The sequence below is a fragment of the Lolium rigidum genome, chromosome 1, assembly GCF_022539505.1.
Source record: "Lolium rigidum isolate FL_2022 chromosome 1, APGP_CSIRO_Lrig_0.1, whole genome shotgun sequence".
NCBI classification, from domain to species: Eukaryota; Viridiplantae; Streptophyta; class Magnoliopsida; order Poales; family Poaceae; genus Lolium; species Lolium rigidum.
In genome coordinates, this window is record NC_061508.1 from 4,790,119 (window position 1) to 4,805,289 (window position 15,171).

The following is a 15,171-nucleotide window of genomic DNA, read 5'->3' on the forward strand; positions in this document are numbered from 1 at the left end:
TGGTCCTGAGACTGATTTGTCTAACCGGGATAAAACATCTCACTATTGTTGAAAGGTGGTAAATCAACTAGTTACATACTCTTAGGATTCACCAAAGCATAAATATATGCATGCACCAAAGAACTAACATGTAAATTTAAATTCACAACATAGATCTTCTGTTTTCCTGCCATCAATCTTGGCATGAGATGATCTGGTAATAATTAATGGACATTTATTTCTGGACCAACAGAAATTCATGGAACCTTGTAGATGAACACCGTGGAAAGATTGTGTAACACATCATGGTAACCGGACGCATCTACCTTGTACATACAACTCTTCTGAATAAAATGTGAGATCAAAAGGTCATGGCCACACACTCTTCTCTTACAGTGGCAAAGAGGTCTGAGTTCATGTATCGCTCGCCTCCGCTAGGGAACATGGTCACAATCATCTTCCCCTTGTTCTCTTCTCTCGCTGCGACCTAAAGATACATTTGACTCGGAAGGATTATTGAAGACCACAGAATAAAATAAAAATACAAACAAAATAAAACCACTAGCCTTTTAAATTATTTCTTTAAATGCACTATAGAGAAAATGAAGTAAACTAGATAGGAGATGAGAACCTTCAAGCAAGCTGCCAAATTAGCTCCAGAAGATATGCCCACAAGCAGGCCTTCTTCCATTGCCAACCTCCTCGCGTTCGCCATTGCATCCTCAGTGGTCACACTGACTGCTTCATCGATGACCGAGGTGTCCAAAATCTCTGGTATGAATCCTGGTCCTATTCCCTGGATTTTATGCTTGCCTGGCTCGCCACCTTAACAGTGCAACATGTAAGGAAAGTAGGCAAAATATTGTCACTGTCACTGACATGCTATTTCGTTGTTGTTTTAGTAACTGGTACCACACAATCTGATGCGAATGTGGAGCCATATAATTATCTGGGCCACAATAATGAGACATGAATATAATCCTTTTCAGCTTACAAAAGAAGCTAATGGACTGAATAGTAAACACCAAGAGAGTTACAACCAGGATGGGAAAAAAAGTAATCCTCTTTGTAGCAAATAATAGATCCAAGTCGTTTTGCGGGTTCTCTATCATTTAATATGATAGTCTGTTACTTTATTTCTATGGAGCATTGAAGCACTGCAAAGTGAAAACTGATTATCTGACTTTAAACAGTCATTACTGATGATTTCTAAGGGCTATGGGGTATGTGGTTCTTGATTTAGAGTCAAACATCAGATAGTTTACCTGCAATTACTGGACTCTCTGCTGGTTCCACACAAATGATCTTCACATTTGGATTTTGCATCTTGAGATACTTTCCAACACCAGATACCGTACCTCCTGAGCCTGAACCGGCAACAAAAATGTCCACCTTTCCAGCAGTATCCTTCCAAATCTCAGGACCTGGAAATGAGATACATCTTTCAGAGCTAACTTGCAAACATAGGTCAATACGGAAGTACTCCTTTCTTGTGAGCATCATGTGTCAAGTCATCCTGAGACAGTACCAGTCCATCTGATGTGTGCATCAGGATTTGCTGGATTGGAGAACTGATCAAGAACATGTACGTTGGGTAATTCTTTCTTCAGCTGTTCGACCTTGTCCATTATCCCCGGAAAACCGAGTGCTGGATCTGCCATGTGGTAACACCAAATGGACAAGGTTACAAATACTATTCACACTGATTGCAAGAAGAAGAAAAACAGACCCAAGCAAGCAAGTAAACATTTGTTTATCTTTGGGACAGGAAGCGACAACGCTGATGCTATCAATCTTACCGGTTAAGAACAACTCAGCACCCATGTATCTCAACAGGATCTGCTTATCAAGCGAGTACAGGCCCGGCATCACCGCGACGAACCTGTAACCTTTGCTCAGAGCAATGAGAATCAGTCCTAGCCCCAAATTCCCGCTCGTTGGCTCTACCAGAGTCGTGACACCGGGTGAAATCAACCCTTTCTCTTCAGCATCTTCGATCATCCTGAAGAACATATGAATAAATAATTTCATATTTCCCAACACCTGCAAAATCAATTCTGGAAAGTGCAAGAAGATATATACTTCCTTGAAATTACTGCCTTGTTAAAATTTACCACCACAAATTCCTAAATATAAACAATAAAAATGGTGGTTTACAGAAAGCCTTAATCCTGGCCTAAGTGGAAACTTCGTTCAGGCGTGCTTTTGCCCCTCGTTGACCATTCCTCAAAATGAATTGTAGCTCACTGGAGGTTGGGTTCTTAATTAGCTCAACTGTATCCTATCATACACCTCACTTGCTGAACTAAAAAAAAACTAGCTCTCTAATCTAATCACATCCCAAAGATCTCTGAAAAGAAACGAGACTAATCAAAATGAGCTGGGTTAACAGAACCTCAAAGCGCTGCGATCCTTGACGGAGCAGAGTGGCTGGTAGGCCTCGATCTTGCCGACGATCCGGGCACCCACTCCGTCCTTCCCGGCGATCCGCTTCAGCTCGATCAGCGGCGTCCATCCTATGAGCTGAAGCAAAACAGCTCCGCCACATGAGCCTCTCCAAAATATCCAATATATCGATTAAAAAATATAGGACGGATAGAACGAGTGGGTGAGGTTTGCCTGGGTGACGTCGGACGCGATGTGTTCCTGCCCGATTCCGCCGTCGCCGAGCAGGGAAGGGACACCCCTTCTGCCCACCTCCTCTCCCGGCGCCATGGATGCTGCTGCTTGGAGGTCGCTGGCCTGCTTCTTGGTTTCTCACGGGAGTAGGAGACAGGGGGAGCACAGCGACGACTGGCGACTCTGTCCTGCAAATAGCCAAATTGGCACTATTTGTTTTGGGATGTCACTGCTTATGCGCAACTCCGCTCTAACCCATGCCTCTTTGTTTGTTTAAAGGATCAAGAACATGCCCTTTTGCCGCCATTTTCCTTTACCTTGCGTGCCACCCTTATCCAGTGGTCTGCCACTCGGAGAAGGAGGATTTTATTAGGCATGCAATGTCAAACTTTGCCACAGGTCACGATGCTACGAGTCAAACGGCCTCAACTTGTGGTGAATTGAGATTATACGTGATACGCATATCATCGATTTTGGAAGAAAAATGCAAAAAATAGAATCGATCAACGCTCAAACTTAGTCTTATAGCTCGATAAAGAAAATTGAGGGTGCTGTTCTCTATGAAGGGGCAAACAATCAAATGGAGCGACCAATGGCACGGCATAAGATATTGCAACGTAACACCAGCATGACAAAGCACATGTATTTCCGGAGCCTTGGCCCTTTTCATGTGTCTAATACCGAGTCCTAGAGAAACTGAACAAACCACACAAAATAAGCATGAAAGCTACGAATACACAAGACAACTTGAGCCGTACCAAATCCAAATATCTCGTGATTATTGATATATATGCGAACATGTTCAGGCAGGAACTAGCTAGAAGTACACCAACAACATTTGAGGCTCTTCAAATAACTATCTGGGCGCTGCTCATGAGCTGTAGAAAGCAGCACCGCAAGGAAACAGCATGGCTCCTTATGTCAGGTCAACTCAAACACTGTTTGCAACTCTGCGAAAAAATAGTCTGGATTCACTCAACAAATGATTTGTCGCTTCCAGGACCAGTTTTGCTCTTCTACAACATAATGGAAAAGAGTTCATGCTATGGTAATAGATTCCTCCTCGGCATCTGAGCCTGCAGATTAAAAGGGAAAATATTTTGTTACCACCATGATGCATAAAAAAATCACAATAAAACCGCTAAGCAAAAAATATACAGCAAAATGATTGTTCTCCTGGTTATTTTGTTGCAAGCAATGCGTATTAATGTGATATTGTGATGATATGAAGATATCAACCAGTTCAACAACTGGAAAGTCCATAAGTACAATGTAAGAGTGCACTAGTATGCAAGATGCGCTGTTAAGTTATACTGCATGCCATTGTGTGCAAATTATGACATGCTTGAGACAAGCTTCAAACCTTCAACAAAGTAAATTCAACAAAATGGCAATCAATAAAACGAGCATATATCCACAACTGATGCCATAAACTACTTATTCAGTTCCTGTACTTACTTCTCTTTTGGGTATCACTAGATAAAACAATGAATCAAATATGATGTGAACTTCAACATAACACAAGGGTCACATGGAAAATACAGAATGAAACCTCCCTTCTAGCATATTGAGTTACTACTGTGACATAAACATGAACAAGTGAATAACCTACAAACTGTCAAAAACGAAACCACCAGGACTACGATGCCAATCGAACATGATATGTCAGCCAGATAAATAACATGAACTACCGTTACAAAGTAGGAAATGATGCAGTAATGGATTAACACAAAGACAGCTACAGTTTCTCAATCACAGTTCCAGTCAAGCATCGCTCATCAATGAACATAGCACGTTCAACCCCTTTTGCAGCCTACTATTCGACACTGTCTACAAATGTGAAGCCTAATGTCACAATCCTTGTTGATATACTATCCAAATAAGGTTAACGCGGCCTTCAAATGCTTCAGAAAGAGACATATAAATGAGTAAGCAAAGCATAAGCAGATTAAAGATCTACATGCTGAATTTAACTTCGCAACGCACCAATCGAATCCAGAATAAAGCTAGCATGGACCTAGCATAAACCAGAACAGGAAATCCCTAAATCTGGGCAGAGGGTCGAGGCATATCGCTGCGGGAAAGCAGACCCACCTGGCTGCTTGGGCGCGGGCAGGGCGGGCTCCTCCTCGCCGTAGATGTGGCGGAGCCGCGCGGCGGTGATGGGCGGGGAGGGCTTGGCGGCGAGCGCGAAGAGCTCCTCCCTCCATGCCCACATGGCGGAGGACATGGCGGAGTTGGCGGCGCGGATGGACGCCTTGCGGGCCTCCAGGTCGTCGAGCTCCCGCTGCTGCTCCGACGACCGCACCGCCAGCGCCACGAACGAGCCCAGCAGCAGCGCGCTCGTCACCTTCTCCCGGTTCTCCGACAGCTTCGCGCCGATCCCCCGCAACGCCGCCATCGCTCGGCTCGATTGATCGCTCTCCTTTGGGTTGCGCCTCCGGGGTGCCAGTGCCGACGCCGCCGCCGCACGGCTGGTAAGATTAGACCGCCGGCTGCGACCCTAGGCCCGGCCCGGTTAATCGCTTACTGGGCCGAAGGAGCATAACACTCCTTTTTTTTTACCTTGCATAGCACTTCCTTTTCGGTTCTTGCAAACTCTAGTGGGAAGTTGTTGACTTGTTTCCCCTCAAAAAAAATCAATTAAGCTGTTTTGAGAATAATTACTACCTCCGTTTAAAAATAAATGTCACAACTTTCTAAAATCTCTGTTCAAAACCTGCGACAGGAACCGAGGATGTCAATTAAGTTTGAAGTCGATCTGGTTGAGGTGCTTTAGATTTGCAAGCTCAAGCCGTGGCGGAAGTTCTATACTATATATCATAGCAACAATAATCTAGATCAGCAGAATTGCAGTATACTGTTTGTCGAGTTCAGCACGTTATTTACACCAAACTCAGACTAGTACCATTCCACTGTTCGATGAAGCAGCAAATTTCCAGATTAAAAGCCATGCCCAACACGCATTTGTCCTCTAAAACAGCAACTGAATACCATAGTAAACAATGATTTTATCCAGACACCCACCAGCGAACCAACTCGACAATGGCATTCAATAAATCAACGCAATATCATGTCACGATACTAAGAGCTCGATTTGGAGAGTTCAAACATAATTACACAATCTTAGGGTGCCCTTCGACTGCATATAAATATATAATATAACTAGACTACTGAGCACATAATACGCTAACATCATCACAAGCTCCCAAACCATCCACCAGCACAACTGCCATACCAACAATGCCCATGGTATATCCACAACAAGATCTCACCCGTGCACACCACAACCAGCAAAGGTCACCTCTGGGTAGTTCAATGGAAAAAATGCTGCATCAACCCGGTGCAGAAAAGTTCTACTGCTGCTTGCACTCCGTTGGCTGTTCCCCTTGTGCACCACCCTTTGCAGCTCCCTGGTGGACGATGCATCGTGAGTTATAAGACAATAACATTGCTAAATGGAACGAAGGAAGTGTGATATTAGTGTCGAATTTGTACCTTTGGTTTGCCAGCCACCTGCTCAGGCAATTACAAAAGAAATGCATTAGCGAGGTCCATTAAACACGGTAGAGTTGCAGCAAGTAGAAGAGTGTTCAATGACTGAAAGATAAGAGTACCTTGTTCTTGGGTTTGCTTAGTTCTTCATCATCTTCATCCTCGTCTTCATCATCATCCTCATCATCATCTTCATCATCATCATCCTCGTCATCATCATCATCATCATCGTCATCGTCACCGTCTTCCATATCCTCAAAATCCTCAGCTTGCACAGCCTCACCAGTAAACCAAGAAACAGCATGAGGGATGATCTTGTCCCTTATGGTAGATCTAAAAGACAAATTTCAACAGTAACAAAAGAACATTAGGAGGGCTCTCTTCCATAGACATAACATAACAACTCAATGTGACAAATACAGCACTGCACGCAAACAATTTGTGTAGCACTTACCCAATATCATAATCATGCTCCATCTGACCCTGAAGCTCATCCGCCTACATCACAGATCAAAGGAGAACATTTATTATTCACAATGAAAGTGCATAGCATGCTCTATGTAAAAAAAACGTATCTTAAACATACAGCATCTTCATCAAGCTCCTCCTCATCTTCAGGTACTTCTGGGGGGCTGAAAAAGTTGAAGAAGCTCTCGCATTCTTCAATTTTGGTAATAGGCTTCGTATTCTTAGAACCTTTCTTGGGTTTCTTTTTTAGAACCTTCTGTGTGACATTTTTCCCAGGATACCACTCAATTTCAGTCCTGCAGTACAGATAATGTGTGAGTCTAATATACATGCAAATACAAGGTATATCACTTACGATGGAACATGAAAACCCTATACACAAAAACATCAACTAAGTAAAGAAATACCAACCCAATTGCTTTCTCCAAAATCGGGTCATCTTCATCAACCATATGATAGATCTTTGTTAGGACAGAGTTCTTGAAGAAAGGGTTTGTATCAAAGAAAAACTCGAGCTTGAAACCCTTGGGGTCAGCAATTCTAGTCCACTTGATATCCTTCAGATATTTCAAAACAGCCTCATCACGCTCTTGGATCTGAAGTTGAGCAATTATCAAGTCAGTGATGCATTAATGAAGATAAGATAACACCTACAAAAATAACACACACTCTGAAGTACCTCCTCAGTCAGGATCTCATTTGTTTTCAGAGCAGTGAGCCAAAAATCTGGTACACCTTTAGCTGAAAAAGGTATAATCACAAATCAGAATGGGCATGCAAAGAGGATGTGTAAACTTTGATTTTGTACCATCTGAAATCGGAATGGGCATGCAAAGAAGATGTGTAAACTTTGATTTCGTACCATCTGAATCTTCACCTTCGGCAGCCTTTTCACTGGTCGGTTCTTTAGCAGCACCATCAACCTCCACAACTCCGTTTACAATTTCATACCTCTGAAAGCACACAAAACAGCTTATCACTATGTACTTCAGGAAATGGGGTAAATATTTTTACATGTTCACCTGAAACGTTATAAAGCATGAAGAAGTATACCTTTGTGTACAATGGTTCATAGAGCTTCTGGTACTTATCTTCAAGGGCAGTCCGTTCCTCAAAAAACTTCGCCTCCATCTCATCATGTTGGCTCTGAATTATTACAGATAAATGTTGCATCTCAGAAGCAGTAAAAAAATCGTAGAATAATGAAGTGGAAAATTTACTTGGGGCATTGATCACTCTAGTCCAACAACAATGCACTAGAAATGGAAAACTACTCAGTGAACCGCCACAGATAAATGACACAGGTCAGCTGCACAAACAAATGCTGGAAAATAGGAACAACAGGAATGACCAAATGAAAGTGGCACAAACGAAGTATGCAATACATGCTAGCAACAAAAATGCCAACAGAGTTTGAATCATCCGATCATGAAGCTTAACCTAGCAAACATTTCTAGCTCCAAAACAGACCAATAAACATAAATCAAACTCCTACCAAGACTGATTACACTGGACGCTTAACTTTTTTGACTGAGATTTGAATGGCAAGTCTTAAACATTTGCTTACGTCCCACAAAAATGTTCTAAGCATTTAATTCAAAAACAAGATCTGCAGGGTGATAGTCTGAAAGAAGATACTCATGTTAGCAGTATTAAGTACTCTGTATAAAGTATCTATTGAGGTGTGAAATCCCACAGATGCTATTTAAGTACATACTAACTTGTATCATGTGTTATTTTGTGTAAGTAGTTTATTTTCATATCCGAACTTAACTAGCCTTAGCAATACTACCAAACAACAAGCTCTGACCCCTAAAAGAGAGTATGAATTGAGATTATTGGGTTGAAAAGGAACTAGATAACACAACAGAACAAAGGCTTTCATCCTTACAAACCATTACACGGTTGGACCTACGACAAACAAAATACCAGGGAGACAGAAAACATATAATCAAATCAGAAATTTTCAAACATAAGGCGGGTAAGTCCTACTGAACCTGAATGCCCCTCAAAAACTCGACACGCGTCCTGACATTGGGCGGCAGCGACTCGAGCAGGTCTGCGTGATCCGCCAAGCCCTGCAGCTTGTCCTGCAATCAAATCGGAGAAGGGAGATGAAGAATCGTAGCTACGGGATCCGAAAAAAAATGCCACCAAACATCACAACCCAGCGCAGAACGGCCAACGGCACCGGAATCGATCGGAAATTGGGTACGCCTCCGAGACGAATCGACGTACCTTTAGGGCATTGACGAGGCCGGCCCGGTCCTCGGCGCTGAGGGCTGTAGCGAAGCACACGAAAACGGGGGATCGGTTAGGGAAACGGGACGGCAAGGGCGAGGGGGAACGACTCGGGGGCGCGGGCGTTACCGGCGGCGGCGGGGAGGAGGGGGTTGTTGAGGTCGGAGAGGTCGACGCTCTTCTTCTCGCCGCCCATCGCTGGAGCTCCGGTGAGGTCTGATTGGACTTCGCCGCCGCGCCGCCGAGGAGAGGAGGGGAGCGGGAGGAGTTGGGCGGCGAGAAAGCGAGGAGAGGCAGACTAAAACCCTAGCATTGGGGTATAAGAAGGAGGCGAGCACGTTTGCGTTTTGCACCCCGGTGTGCCTGGAGCTAGAAGACGAGCCCTGGGGAGGGTTCGGAAACTCGCATGGTTTTCTGGACTTATTTGCTAATAACTGGGAATTCACGCTTGTGGTTTTGTTTCTTTTTTTGCAAACTTTTTCCTGCTTAATTGTATTATTTAAAAAATGGGGTTAAACTAAACAGGACATAAGTACAAGTCATTATTTTCCAAACACAAACAGAAGTACAAGTCTAATTTTTTTTACACGAAACCCACCTCAGTGGGATCGGCTTCCATTACTTATCAAAACGAAAGAGCAGACATACAACATCCAAGTGCAGAAAGTAAAAAAGGAAAAGAAAAACGCCACCTACTGCTAGCGTACATGGGTTTCCACAGCAGATAATTTGGAAAATTGAACAAAGAAACGGGAAGTTCTAGAATAAGGCCGACTAGAGACCACAAAAGGCAAAACCTAAACGAACAAGGTTGGAATTTGCGAACATCACAAAAGCAGAGGCTCCAAATTTTGCGAAGAGGAGGATTAGTTGTCATGAGTGGATCGATCATCTGATGCATCATGGTTAGAAGAGGATGTCCTAGGCCCCAGTCTGGCTCTACCTCCAGGAGGAGGGTTTGCATCACGCGCCGCCATGGCCACCGCGATAAGGGATTCCGCGCCAGCTCGGAGTGCAACCTTATCTGCATCGTTATTCAAACCTGCCCAATAGTTCATAAAGACAACATAATAACAAATTTGCTCAATGGGAGATTTGGTAAGTTTCTCATCAAAACAGGCTTTGTTACGCATCTTCCAGATCGCCCAGCAAATGGAAGCTATGCCGACAATCTGAACGTTGCGGCTGGCAGGGACGTGTCGATGCAACCATCGAAAGAATTGAGAGAAAGAGGCAGGCCTCACTTCTGCACCAATGGATCTGGCCACACACCTCCAGACATACTAAGCTACATCACACGTGAAGAAAAGATGATGGCTAGTTTCCTCTTCATTAGAGAATTGACATTTTGTATTCCCCAACCAGTTTATTTTCACCATGCTTTCTTTAGTAGCTGATACGTCTCAAACGTATCTATAATTTCTTATGTTCCATGCTTGTTTTATGACAATACCTACATGTTTTGTATACACTTTACATCATTTTGATGCATTTGCCGGCACTAACCTATTAACAAGATGCCGAAGCGCCAGTTCCTGTTTTCTGCTGTTTTTTGTTTCAGAAATCCTACACAGGAAATATTCTCGAAATTAGACGAAACAAAAGCCCACGGTCTTATTTTGCACGGAGCCTTCCAGAAGTCCGAAGAGGAGACGAAGAGGGGCGACGAGGTGGCCACCCCATAGGGCGGCGCGGCCCCACCCCTGGCCGCGCCGCCATATGGTGTGGGCCCCTCGGGCACCCCCCTGTGCTGCCCCTTCGCCTACTTAATCCCTCCGTCGCGAAAACCCTAGTACCGAGAGCCACGATACGAGAAAAGTTACTAAGACGCCGCCGCCGCCAATCCCATCTCGGGGGATTCTGGAGATCGCCTCCGGCACCCTCCGGAGAGGGGAATCATCACCGGAAGGCTCTACATCACCATGCCCGCCTCCGGACTGATGTGTGAGTAGTTCATCCTTGGACTATGGGTCCATAGCAGTAGCTAGATGGTTGTCTTCTCCTCTTGTGCTATCATGTTTAGATCTTGTGAGCTGCCTATCATGATCGAGATCATCTATTTGTAATGCTACATGTTGTGTTTGTTGGGATCCGATGAATATTAAATACTATGTCAAGTTGATTAATTGATCTATCATATATGTGTTGTTTATGTTCTTGCATGCTCTCCGTTGCTAGTAGAGGCTCTGGCCAAGTTGATACTTGTAACTCCAAGAGGGAGTACTTATGCTCGATAGTGGGTTCATGTCTCCATTGAATATGGGACAGTGGACGGAAAGTTCTAAGGTTGTGGATGTGTCGTTGCCACTAGGGATAAAACATCGATGCTTTGTCTAAGGATATTTGTGTTGATTACATTACGCACCATACTTAATGCAATTGTCTGTTATTTGCAACTTAATACTGGAAGGGGTGCGGATGTTAACCTGAAGGTGGACTTTTTAGGCATAGATGCATGCTGGATGGCGGTCTATGTTCTTTGTCGTAATGCCATAATTAAATCTCATAGTAGTCATCATGATATGTATGTGCATCTCTATTCTGTCAATTGCCCAACTATAATTTGTTCACCCAACATGATATTTATCTTATTGGAGAGACACCACTAGTGAACTGTGGACCCCGGTCCATTATTTTACATCTGAAATACAATCTACTGCAATCTCTGTTCTCTGTTGTTCTTCGCAAACAAACATCATTCTCCACACCATATGTTTAATCCTTTGTTTTCAGCAAGCCGGTGAGATTGACAACCTCACTGTTAAGTTGGGGCAAAGTATTTTGATTGTGTTGTGCAGGTTCCACGTTGGCGCCGGAATCCCTGGTGTTGCGTCGCACTACACTCCTCCACCAACAACCTTCACGTGGCCTTCATCTCCTACTGGTTCGATAACCTTGGTTTCTTTCTGAGGGAAAACTTACTGTTGTGCGCATCACACCTTCTTCTCGGGGTTCCCAACGGACGTGTGCATCACGCGCAATCAGTAGCAATAGCATTATGCCTAATCAGCTAGAGCCAAATTTTAATTTTTAAGGGGATTTTAGCTTTTCATAGATGTTTAAAAGATCTATCAATTTCATTGATGCAAAGTTGTTTGTAGAGGGATCTCACAGTGAACACACCATCCTTAGTCCATCTCCACACAGGCTTATCAGGAGTTGATGTGAGATGGATGGAGCACAGAATCCTGTTGAAAGGACACAGATGTCGCCTAGAGGGGGGGGTGAATAGGCGATTTAAAACTTTTACGAGATGGGCTTAACAAATGCGGAATAAAACTAGCATTTACTTTGTCAAGCCCAAAGCCTATATACAATGGTTCACCTATGTGCACCAACAACTTATTCTAAGCAAAGGTTCACCTATGTGCACCAACAACTTATGCTAAGCAAGACAAGCAACTTATGTGATAGCAAGATATATATAACTTCAAGCACGATGGCTATCACAAGGTAAAGTGCATAAGTAAAGAGCTCGGATATAGAGATAACCGAGGCACGCAGGAGACGATGATTTATCCCGGAGTTCACACTCTTGCGAGTGCTAATCTCCGGTGGAGAGGTGCGGTGGCTTAGTGCTCCCGAACGCCACAAGAGGCTCACCTTGAGGTGTGGTTGCTCGATGCACACCAACGCCACAAAGGCCTTGATACGTCTCCAACGTATCGATAATTTCTTATGTTCCATGCTACTTTATTGATGATACCTACATGTTTTATGCACATTATATGTCATATTTATGCATTTTCTGGAACTAACCTATTAACAAGATGCCGAAGAGCCAGTTGCTCTTTTTTCGCTGTTTTTGGTTTCGGAAATCCTAGTAAAGAAATATTCTCGGAATTGGACGAAACTTTCGCCCGAGGTCCTATTTTTGCACGAAGCTTCCGGAAGACCGAAGACCTAACGAAGTGGGGCCACGAGGCAGCCAGGGGGTGGCCGGCGCGGCCTAGGGCTTGGCCGCGCGGCCCTGCCCCTCGGGCCCCTCGTGTGGCCCCTCGCGTTGACCTTCCGCCTACTTAAAGCCTCCGTCGCGAAACCCCCAGCACCGAGAGCCACGATACGGAAAACCTTACAGAGACGCCGCCGCCGCGAATCCCATCTCGGGGGATTCTGGAGATCGCCTCCGGCACCCTGCCGGAGAGGGGATTCATCTCCCGGAGGACTCTACACCGCCATGGTCGCCTCCGGAGTGATGAGTGAGTAGTTCACCCCTGGACCATGGGTCCATAGCAGTAGCTAGATGGTCGTCTTCTCCTTGTTGTGCTTCATTGTTAGATCTTGTGAGCTGCCTAACATGATCAAGATCATCTATATGTAATTCTATATGTTGTGTTTGTCGGGATCCGATGGATAGAGAGTACTATGATTATGGTGATTATCAATCTATTGTTCATGTGTTGTTTATGATCTTGCATGCTCTCCGTTTCTAGTAGAGGCTCGGCCAAGTTTTTACTCTTAACTCCAAGAGGGAGTAATTATGCTCGATAGTGGGTTCATGCCTTCATTGATACCGGGACCAGTGACAGAAAGTTCTAAGGTTGTGATGTGCTGTTGCCACTAGGGATAAAACATTGATGCTATGTCTAAGGATGTAGTTATTGATTACATTACGCACCATACTTAATGCAATTGTCTGTTGCTTTGCAACTTAATACTGGAGGGGGTTCGGACGATAACCTGAAAGGTGGACTTTTTAGGCATAGATGCGGTTGGATGGCGGTCTATGTTCTTTGTCGTAATGCCCAATTAAATCTCACTATATTTACCATGTCATGTATATGCATTGTTATGCCTTTCTCTATTTGTCAATTGCCCGACTGTAATTTGTTCACCCAACATGCTTTTATCTTATGGGAGAGACACCTCTAGTGAACTGTGGACCCCGGTCCTATTCTTTACATAGCATACATTCTACTTGTTTTACTCGTTTTCTTTGCAAACATCTTCCACTCGATACGTTTAATCCTTTGTTACAGACAAGCCGGTGAGATTGACAACCTCACTTGTTTCGTTGGGGCAAAGTACTTTGGTTGTGTTGTGCAGGTTCCTAGTTGGCGCCGGAATCCCCGGTGTTGCGCCGCATCACATTTCGCGACCATCAACCTTCAACGTGCTTCTTGGCTCCCTACTGGTTCGATTAAACCTTGGTTTCATACCGAGGAAAACTTGCCACTCGTGCGCATCATACCTTCCTCTTGGGGTTCCCAACGGACGTGTACATCTACGCGCATCAAGCACTTTTTCCGGCGCCGTTGCGGGGAGATCAAGACACGCTGCAAGGGGAGTCTCCACTTCTCAATCTCTTTACTTTGTTTTTGTCTTGCTTTATTTTATTTACTACTTTGTTTGCTGCACTAAATCAAAACACAAAAAAATTAGTTGCTAGTTTTACTTTATTTGCTATCTTGTTTGCTATATCAAAAACACAAAAAAATTAGTTACTCGCATTTACTTTATCTAGTTTGCTTTATTTACAGTTGCTAAAATGGCCAACCCTGAAAATACTAAGTTGTGTGACTTCACAAATGCAAATAATAATGATTTCCTATGCACACCTATTGCTCCACCTGCTACTACAGCAGAATTCTTTGAAATTAAACCCGCTTTACTAAATCTAGTCATGAGAGAACAATTTTCCGGTGCTAGTTCCGATGATGCTCGCTGCCCATCTCAATAATTTTGTTGAACTTTGTGAAATGCAAAAGTATAAAGATGTAGATGGTGATATTATTAAATTGAAAGTGTTTCCTTTCTCATTAAGAGGAAGAGCTAAAGATTGGTTGCTATCTTTGCCTAAGAATAGTATTGATTCATGGACTAAATGCAAGGATGCTTTTATTGGTAGATATTATCCTCCCGCTAAAATTATTTCTTTGAGAAGTAGCATAATGAATTTTAAACAATTTGATACTGAACATGTTGCTCAAGCTTGGGAGAGAATGAAAACTTTGGTAAAGAATTGCCCAACCCATGGACTGACTACTTGGATGATCATCCAAACCTTCTATGCAGGACTAAATTTTTCTTCGCGGAATTTATTGGATTCAGCTGCTGGAGGTACTTTTATGTCCATCACATTGGGGGCGGCTACAAAACTTCTTGATGATATGATGATAAATTACTCTGAATGGCACACGGAAAGAGCTCCACAAGGTAAGAAGGTAAATTCTGTTGAAGAAACCTCTTCCTTGAGTGATAAGATTGATGTGATTATGTCTATGCTTGTGAATGGTAGATCTAATGTTGATCCAAATAATGTTCCTTTAGCTTCATTGGTTGCTCAAGAAGAAAATGTTGATGTGAATTTCATTAAAAATAATAATTTCAACAACAATGCTTATAGGAACAACTCGGTAATAACTATAG

General features: G+C 43.5%; 3 protein-coding genes across 3 annotated transcripts; all 3 read right to left on the reverse strand.

Moving 5' to 3' along the window:
• Window positions 1-306: 306 nt before the first annotated feature.
• Window positions 307-2,934, reverse strand: LOC124666414 (cysteine synthase-like). The gene is made up of 7 exons (XM_047203755.1): window positions 2,599-2,934; window positions 2,375-2,502; window positions 1,779-1,981; window positions 1,508-1,633; window positions 1,245-1,403; window positions 611-804; window positions 307-466 (listed from the first exon to the last, which is right to left on the reverse strand). The coding sequence occupies exons 1-7, from the start codon at window positions 2,692-2,694 to the stop codon at window positions 341-343; spliced, it is 1,032 nt and encodes a 343-aa protein (XP_047059711.1). The 5' UTR covers window positions 2,695-2,934; the 3' UTR covers window positions 307-340.
• A 332-nt stretch (window positions 2,935-3,266) lies between these two features.
• Window positions 3,267-5,037, reverse strand: LOC124666426. The gene is made up of 2 exons (XM_047203765.1): window positions 4,693-5,037; window positions 3,267-3,674 (listed from the first exon to the last, which is right to left on the reverse strand). Exons 1-2 carry the CDS (start codon window positions 4,997-4,999, stop codon window positions 3,637-3,639), a joined length of 345 nt encoding a protein of 114 aa, XP_047059721.1. The 5' UTR covers window positions 5,000-5,037; the 3' UTR covers window positions 3,267-3,636.
• Window positions 5,038-5,631: 594 nt separating this feature from the next.
• Window positions 5,632-9,065, reverse strand: LOC124684842 (nucleosome assembly protein 1;1-like). Its single transcript, XM_047219096.1, has 12 exons — window positions 8,932-9,065; window positions 8,800-8,843; window positions 8,559-8,651; window positions 7,615-7,707; window positions 7,424-7,514; window positions 7,241-7,302; window positions 6,973-7,157; window positions 6,680-6,857; window positions 6,548-6,591; window positions 6,216-6,426; window positions 6,097-6,114; window positions 5,632-6,011 (listed from the first exon to the last, which is right to left on the reverse strand). Exons 1-12 carry the CDS (start codon window positions 8,996-8,998, stop codon window positions 5,955-5,957), a joined length of 1,143 nt encoding a protein of 380 aa, XP_047075052.1. The 5' UTR covers window positions 8,999-9,065; the 3' UTR covers window positions 5,632-5,954.
• Between the last annotated feature and the right edge of the window lie 6,106 nt (window positions 9,066-15,171).

Bases quoted from the DNA above. Each gene is read 5' to 3' on its own strand.
- LOC124684842 (XM_047219096.1), bottom strand. From the start codon at position 8,998: ATGGGCGGCGAGAAGAAGAGCGTCGACCTCTCCGACCTCAACAACCCC. The intron at 6,858-6,972 runs GTTGGTATTTCT...TCTGTACTGCAG, and splicing joins ATTTTGGAGAAAGCAATTGG to GACTGAAATTGAGTGGTATC. The intron at 6,592-6,679 runs GTATGTTTAAGA...TCTGTGATGTAG, and splicing joins AGGAGCTTGATGAAGATGCT to GCGGATGAGCTTCAGGGTCA.
- LOC124666426 (XM_047203765.1), bottom strand. From the start codon at position 4,999: ATGGCGGCGTTGCGGGGGATCGGCGCGAAGCTGTCGGAGAACCGGGAG. The intron at 3,675-4,692 runs GTGGGTCTGCTT...TTTAATCTGCAG, and splicing joins GCCCGCGCCCAAGCAGCCAG to GCTCAGATGCCGAGGAGGAA.
- LOC124666414 (XM_047203755.1), bottom strand. From the start codon at position 2,694: ATGGCGCCGGGAGAGGAGGTGGGCAGAAGGGGTGTCCCTTCCCTGCTC. The intron at 2,503-2,598 runs GCAAACCTCACC...GTTTTGCTTCAG, and splicing joins TCGCGTCCGACGTCACCCAG to CTCATAGGATGGACGCCGCT. The intron at 1,982-2,374 runs GTTCTGTTAACC...TATGTTCTTCAG, and splicing joins AAGGATCGCAGCGCTTTGAG to GATGATCGAAGATGCTGAAG.